This window comes from Chinchilla lanigera, unplaced genomic scaffold, assembly GCF_000276665.1.
Source record: "Chinchilla lanigera isolate Chin_1 unplaced genomic scaffold, ChiLan1.0 scaffold00050, whole genome shotgun sequence".
NCBI lineage: Eukaryota > Metazoa > Chordata > Mammalia > Rodentia > Chinchillidae > Chinchilla > Chinchilla lanigera.
This window is the reverse complement of record NW_004955451.1, coordinates 15563423-15571808: the sequence shown is the minus strand read 5'-3', so window position 1 is coordinate 15571808 and position 8386 is coordinate 15563423. Positions and strand designations below refer to the sequence as shown.

The following is an 8386-nucleotide window of genomic DNA, read 5'->3' as shown; positions in this document are numbered from 1 at the left end:
CGTCCAAGCTGCTGCCAAACCTCCTGCTGCAGACCTTCTTGCTGCATCTCCAGCTGTTGCAGGCCCCAGTGCTGCCAGCCCAGCTGCTGCAGGCCCAGCTGCTGCATCTCTAGCTGCTGCCGCCCCTCCTGCTGCCTGACCACCTGCTGCCGCCCAGTTTTCTCTAGTGGTTCTTGCTGCTGAGCTCTCTGACCTCCACGCTCGTGTTCTTCCTCAGCAGCCATTCCTGATGTAGCTTATTTTGGCCTCACCATAAGAGCCCAAGTTTAGAACCCAGGACCAAATGGGATTGACTTTGGCGTTTAGATATACTCTCTCCTCCCCTGAGGTTATTATCTCTAACAAATGAATGTATGTTTGAATTTTTTCTGAAATCTCTCAACCATCATGGGAATGCTTGTTCTACCTCATATTTTCTGAAGTGGAGATACTCCAATATTTTTAATAAATCCAGATTCTGAAGCATAGAAATACAAGTGTGTCAAGTGTCCTTATTTTTCTCCTTGAATTGTTCTCCTTCTATGGCCATCTTGGGGTGGCACATCCCGTAAGAATAAGACCATAGAACAAGATTTCAGGTGGATTTGCTCTGTTCCTACAGCACACCTCTACTTAGCATTGGAAGAGGTTCTTTTTAACTTTAAAGAGAAAGGAAGAAATGAATAACAACATATAACAACAATGAAGACACAGACAAAAGAATATAAAAACAATACAGGATTTGAAAACCATGGTTGTTATATTACATATTGGTATCTTAAATGAAGATACCATTTTCAGATTACCAGAGGTAAGAATGCAAGATTGATCAAACAATTAAAGACAATAACAAGTATAAAAAAGCCACTAGAAATAATACAAAGCTTCATTAAACAAGATACTAGGAATTCAGCAATTGTGGTTATATTGCATATTGTTGTCTTCAAATTAGTTGTTCTGATTACCAAGTAGAAGTATGCAAAATTGGTCAAGAGAAAAAAGAAAAGGAAAAATTTAAGCATTATCTGACATCAGCAATATACTTATCTCAGCTATCCTTGTGTGTGTGTGTGTATATCTATATATTCTTTTAATTTTAAAGAGAAAATATCAAAAAGTAACAAAAGCAAAGGCACAAATAAGACAGCTTCGAAGTGGTTACCCAGATAACCAGATACAGACATGTAAGATTGATCAAACAATTACACATCAACTGTTCATTTCATCAAACCAGTAGTAGTTAGTAGTACAATTACCCTAGCCATCTTGTGTATATAAATATACCTATTTTTTCCCTGGAGGATGGTTCTTAAAGCAGTACTTAGGGCTGTGGATATAGCTCAGTGGCACAAGTGCCTGCCTGGCAAGCACAAGGTCTTGAGTTCGATCCCCAGTACCGCAAAAAAAAAAAAAAAAAAAAAAAAAGCAGCACTTAAACCTGCCTGGAGATTTCCTCTAGTTGATGATCAAGTACTGAGCATGAAAATAATGTCCCCTTAGCAGACCTCGCTCTGGGAAACAAGTGTGTAAACAAATACTCTTGATCACCTTTCCTTGGTAAGGTGTCTCTGTGAGCTCCTCCATGGGATATACCTCATCTGTCCCCATAGGTCTTGCACAAGTGACATGAGGTCACTTGCACTCACTTTGATCTCTGACCTGAATCATTTTCCCAGGATCCTCTGCTGCTTCCTGGGATAATTTCCCAAATGACCTACCTGTGTTCAAATCCCCTTGCAAGGTTGTTTCAGAGGGCAACCAGTATATGACACTACAGTGCTCAAAGTTTAGTGCTTCCATTTCAGGATAATTGTCTTTATTATATAGATGCTACCAATAATATTTTATCGTTTTAGCTACTTTGTTTTGGAATTGTTACAAATACATGTACTACCTACAAACCGAAATAATAAATAAGGTCCAAAATGTGCAACAGATATTGTTAAATGGGAAGAAACTATTCAAAAGGAAAGAGAAACTGGGATGGGAGAAAGGAGAAAAGGAGGAAGAGAAAAGAAAAAAATGCAAGATAGTTAAGATAGTTATACTATTCGTTTCTCTCAGTTCATTGAAAAGAAAGATTTGTGCTAATATTGTTTGGACAAATTCATGTCTATATTTTGTACTCTGAGTAGCTACTTTGACCATAACAATATGCAATGTATTTTTTTATTTTAAAGAGAAAATGAATAAAAAACAATGATATAGAATTTCAAAACAAGGTAATAGGAGATTAACAATGGTTAATATATTGTGTTTTGTTATCTTCAAAGTAGTTGCTCAGATTACAAGATATAGGCATGCATAATTGATCAAACCTTATAAGCACAAACCATTTTTTCAATGAACTAAAACAAATTAATAGTGTAACTATCTTATCTATATTTTGTATATCTATCTATCTATCTTTTGTATAGATAGATAGTTATATATAGTTATGTATAGATAGATGAGATAGTAATATATATATATATTTTTCCCTTCCTTCCTTTCTTATTTCATCCATCCCAATTGTTCTTTTCTTTTGAGCAGTTATTTTCCCTTTCACAATATCTATTGTACATTTTGGATCTTATTTATACTTTCTGTTTCTTACACTAGGGAACAATATGATGTTTACACATGTGAGTCTGATTTATTTCACTTATGAGTATGGTCTCTAGTTGCATCCATTTACCTATAAGAGGTAATTTATCCTTCAAATTTATCCTTCTTTACAGCTGAGTAGTACTGCATTATACAAAATACCACATCTTTTTTATCCATTCCTCAGTTGATAGGCATTTGGATGGTTTCCAAGATTTAGTTATGACAAATTGTGCTGCTATAAACATGGGTGCACATAAATCACTGCTGTATGATGTTTTTAATTCTTCTGGGAAAATACTCAGAGGGAAATAGCTGCATTGAACGGGACCTCTAATCCTAGTTTACTGAGGAATCTCCAGACTGATTCCCACAGTGGCTCACCAGTCTGCATTCCCACCAGCAGTGGAGAAGTGTTCCTTTCTCCCCACAGACCTCCAGCATTTGTTATTGGTTGATTTCTTGATGACAGCCATTCTTTCTGAGATGAGATGGGATCTCAGTGTTGTTTTAATTATGCATCTCTTGAATTACTAGTGATGCTGACCATTTTTTCATACTCTTGCCATTTGTATTTCTTCATCTGAGAAGTGTGTATTCATCACAGATGCCCATTTTTGGATTGGGTCTTTGAATCTGGGTAGCCTGATTTTTTTCAATTATTTATATGTTCTAGATAGGGGTCCTTTGACTGAAGACGAGTTGGCTAAAGTTTTTCTCATTCTGTGGGCTTTCTTTTCACTCCGTTGGTGATTTCTTTTGCTGTGCAAAAAGCTTTTTAACAAGATGAGATCCCAGGGCCAGGGACATAGCTCAGCAGTACAAGTACCTGCCTAGCAAGTGCAAGGTCCTGAGTTCAATTCCTGGTACTCTCCCCAAATCTGTCCTATAAGATCAGCTCCTAGCTATTGATTCTTTGAAGTATTTCCCGTGCAGTCTGGGTTTTGTTCATGAAATCTCTACCTAAACCTATATCTTCAAGATTTCTACCTACTTTCTCTTCCAGTAGATTTAGTGTTTCTGTTTTAAGATTTAGATCTTTTACCCATTTTTTTAGTTTAGTGCAGGGTGGTAGACATGGGCCTAATTTTAGTCTTTGACATGTAGAGAGCCAGTTTTTCCAGTACCGTTTATTAAAGAGGCTGTCTTTCTTCCAGTGAATGTTTGGCCCCTTTGTCAAAGATAAGGTGGCAGAGTGTGTTTGTAGTTGTGTCTGCATCTTTTAGTCTGTTCCATTGATCCTCAGGTCTGTTTTGTGTGTGTGTGTGTGTGTGTGTGTGTGTGTGTGTGAGTACCATGTTGATTTTATCACAGTAGATTTGTAGTATAATTTCAAGTCAGAGATTGTGATGCCTCTTGTTTTGTCTTTGTTGCCCAGGATTGCATTTGCTATTCTAGGTCTCCTGTGATTCCAAATGAATTTTACAGATGTTTTCTGTAGATCTGTGAGGTATGCTAATGGTATTTTGATCGGGATTGCACTAAATCTGTATAACAGTTTTGGGAGTATGGACACCTTCACCATGTTGGCTTTTCCTACCCATGAGCAAGGATTATCTTTCCATTTTCTGATATCTTCTTCAATCTCATTTTTCAGAGTGCTGTAATTTTCAATGTATAGCTCTTTTATTACCTTTGTTAGATTGAATCCTGTGTATTTCATTTTTTTAGATGCTATTGTGAAAGTTGTGGTTTCCCTAATTTCTCTCTGTTTGTTGTTTGTGTACAGGAATGCTATAGATTTTTGAGTGCTAACTTTGTATCCAGCTATGCTACTAAATTTGGTTATTAAATCTATAAGCCTTTTGGTAGAGAGTATCATGTCATCTGTGAATAATCATAGTTTAACTTCTTCTTTTCCTATCCTTATTCCTTTTATTTCTCTCTCTTGTCTAATTACTCTGGCTAGTGTTTTCAGAACTACACTGAATAGGAGTGGTGATAGTGGATGTCCTTGTCTTATTCCTGATTTTAGAGTGAAAAGTTTCCGTTTTTATCCATTCAGTATGATGTTGGCTGTTGGTTTGTCATAGGTGGCTTTTATCAGATTGAGGTAAAGACCATCTATTCCAATTTTCTGTAGGGTTTTTATCATAAATGAGTGTTGGACTTTATCAAAAGCTTTTTCTGCATGTATTAAGATGATCACGTGATTTTTGACTTTGGCTTTATTGATATGGTGTATTATGTTTACTGATTTGTGTATGTTGAGCCATCCTTGCATTCCTGGGGTGAATCCCACTTGGTCATGGTATATAATCTTCTTGATGATTTGCTTCATTCTGATTCATAGTATTTTATTGAGGATTTTTGCATCTATGGTCATTAAGGAGATTGGCCTGTAGTTCTCTTTTTGGTTGGCTTTTTTTCTGGTTTTGGTATCAGAATAATACTTGCCTCCAGGAATGATTTAGGGAGAATTACTTCACTTTCAAATTCATTAAAAAAGTGTGAAGCATATTTGCATTAAATCTTCTCTAAATTTCATGTAGAATTCAGCTATGAATCCATCAGGACCTGGACTTTTCTTTGTTGGTAAGTTTTTAATTGTGTTTTCAATTTAATTAACTGATATTGTGTTATTCAATTTATATCTTCTTGATTCAGCTTTTAGTAATTCATGTGTTTCTAAGAATCTGTCCACTTCTTCTGTATTTTCTATCCTATGTAAGTAAAGATTTTCAAGATAGGTATTGATCTTCTGGATTTCCTCAGGATCTGTAATGATTTCACCCTTTTCATTCCTTACTGCATGAATTTGAGTTTTTTTTTTCTTTCCTTTTTGATAAGGTTGGCTAGAGTTTACCAATTTTATTTGTTCTTTTAAAGAACCAGCTCTTTGATTCATTAATTCTTTTTATTGTATTCTTGGTGTCCATTGTGTTAATTTCTGCTCGGATCTTTATAATTTCTTCCCTTTTTTGGGCTTTACTTGTTCTTCTTTTTCTAGAAGCTTGATGTGCCACAGAAGATTGTTTATTTGTACTTGTTTTCCTGAGGTAGGAATTCACTGCTATAAATTTCCCTCTTAAAACTGCTTTCATTGTGTCCCACAGGTTCTGGTAAGTTGTATCTGCATTTTTGTTTGACTGTAGATATTGTTTAATTTGCTCTTTAATTTCATCTGTGATCCATTGGTTGTTCAGGAGCGTGTTGTTTAATTTCCATGTGTTTATGGAGCTTTTCAGCCCTCTTCTCTAGTTTCCCAAACCTTGCATAATTATCCTTTGTCTGCCAACCTTGCTTCTACTTCCTTCCCAGTTATCTTTGTTTTATACACCATCCTCCCTAAATTTCCCCACCACAGAGTAAAACCACTCTATCAAGGGGAAACACTTTCCGTAAAACTTCTAATGTACAATTGGTTCTGTTATATAACTATAGAATGAAGGAGTGTTTGAGGGATTATCTGAACTTGGTCTCTGAGTTTGGGGGATGGGATTAGATTTCTTTGGTCAGAGTTCTCCCCAGCCATTTAGAAAAGAGAGAAAAAAGAGTAAAAGAAAGAAAGAAAGGAGAGAAAAGGAAAGAAAGAAAAAGGCAAGATGAAGAAGAAAAAGAAGAGAAAAGAAAAAAATAAGAGAAAAGAGCCCCTCAATGTGTCCTGGACTCTTCCTGAGCTGGTTGCCATCTGGAGGCCTCCTCAGTCACCTGTTGGCTCATATTGTTAACGTTACTTTGGATTTTTCACACCACTAGTCTCACCTGTCCATCCTGTGCATCTAACTGGGACCCCACTGTGTCGCTGGCATTCCCTCTGGTCTCTGGGCCTTCCCGGGTGGTTCACCTTGGTCTTGGCAGTCATGAGGGGAGGGGCCAGCATGGCCCACCTGGGTTCCTGTGGTAGCAGAGAGGCCATGGGAGGGATCGCTCTTCTCTGGCATGGCTCACTTCAATGTATTAGCTATTGTTATTCTCCTATTATTTTGTTTTGAAATTTTGTTTTATCTTTTCTCTTTAAAATAAAGCAAAACAGAAAGACTGATAGGAGGAAATGAAGATAGATCTTTTGCAAACAAGAGGGGGTCCAAGAGACCAAGGGCAAGGGGAGGAGGAAGAGGAAGGGGAAGTAAAAAAGATTTAAGATGTGTCATGTACATGTACCAAACTCTCACACTGAATGTAAACACGGTGTCATCAACATGAACTAAAAATAATAATAACCATAACAGTGAAAATGGGGGGAGGGGATCTAGAGACAAGGAGGGAGGGAAAGATGAATAAAAAGAGTCAAGAAGTGATATGAATATGTATCTACTCCCTAAGATGAATGTAAACTTCATGTATTACAAGTATGTGCTAATAAAATAATTATTTTGGTCTTTTTGAGAGAAGGTTTTACTATGCAGTTCAGGCTGGCCTTGGACTCACTTTGTAGCCCAGGCTGGCCTCAAACTCAAGGTGATCCTTCTGCCTCAGCCTCCTGAGTGCTGGGATTACAGGTGTGTGCCACCACACATGGTCATAAAATATATTTTTAAAAAGAGAAAAAAAAGAATTAAAGTGATGTGTCTCAGACTTTGCAGCCTGCCGGGAGAGGCTCAGAAGGTTTAAAATATTCTGAGCCCCAAGCCCTCCATTAGCCCAATTAAATCAGAGTTGTGGTGATTTCAACTCAGGCACTGGCAACTTTTATTGCTCCCCGGGTGAGTCCACCACGAGCCAGCTGTGAGAACCGCTGGGCTGGGAGCTGTGACATCTGCACATGGGGCCCTAATGAGAATACTCTCTGCCTCTGTAGCAGAGGTGGAAGGGTTTTCTTAAACTCCCTAAACTTATCAAGCAACCCCTCCCCATACTAAAAATATCTTTCTTTCCCTGTGTCTATATTTTTCTCTCTTTTGTGCAGCAAATCCAGTGAAAATCTCCCTGTTCAGGACAGGTAGTGGTTTAAATCGTTTTTGTTTATCAGCTTTAAAAACATATCTGTGAACAAATGAAGTCATCACTAATTAGTCTCACTAATCAGTATGGTAAAAATATTGCTAAAGGAGTTGGTCATTAAATACGCTTAAGGAAGACGTTTAAGGATGTCATGATGGAGCCACCACTAAGGCTCCTTCCACCTGCTTCTTACTCAGAGGAACAAGCGATAGGCTGGCAGGTGCCCTTGTTTTCAGAGACACATTCAATGGGGGGACGCTTTTGCACCCTTTCTGCTCATCCCATCCTTTCTGTGAATAAGCGTAAGCTGATGTGCTTGACCTGAATATCTGTGTTCTAGCTTTCTTTCTCTTTTTTATTTTCTTTTGTCTTTTAAATGTGATTTTGGGAAAAAGGAAATCTAAATAGTGGAATCTGATGAACCACTTAAATCATGATGAGAGAGCAAATACACAACATCTTCTGAGCTTAGTGGAGACAGGGAGACAGAGAGAGAGAAGGACAGACAGTGAGAGAGACAGAGGGAGAGAGAGGGGGAGAGGGAGAGGGAGAGAGAGACAGAGAAAGAGAAGGAGAGACAGAGATAGAGAGAAGGAGAGAGAGACAGAGGAGCAGAGAGACAGAGAGAGGCAGAGAGAGAGAGAGAGAGAGACAGACAGAGAGAGAGAGAGAGAGAGAGAGAGAGAGACAGAGAGAGAGAGAGGGAACAGTTAGGTATAGGACCCACAGCCATCTAACAAAGGATTCTTGGGCCCAGGACCTTGGTCCATATGGCCATTAAAACCACAATGGCCAGGGGCCAAGTTTGCAAGGACAGGCTTCTCTGCAAAATTGAGAGTTGAGGCGCTTGAACCTCACAGCATATGTGATCTCCACAGTCAGCTCCCCTGAGCCACATGAACCAGGTTTGGAGATTTGTTTCTAGCAAAAATAACCA

The 8386-nt window shown here is 38.2% G+C and overlaps 1 protein-coding gene across 1 annotated transcript in view; it reads left to right on the top strand.

Moving 5' to 3' along the window:
• Positions 1–454, top strand: part of LOC102024636 (keratin-associated protein 4-3-like) — a 31471-nt gene extending 31017 nt beyond the window's left edge. The window contains exon 3 of the mRNA XM_013519179.1: positions 23–454. Coding sequence (XP_013374633.1) covers positions 23–183 — 161 coding nt within the window. The 3' untranslated portion in view covers positions 184–454. The remainder of the gene's footprint in view (positions 1–22) is intronic.
• Positions 455–8386: the final 7932 nt, after the last annotated feature.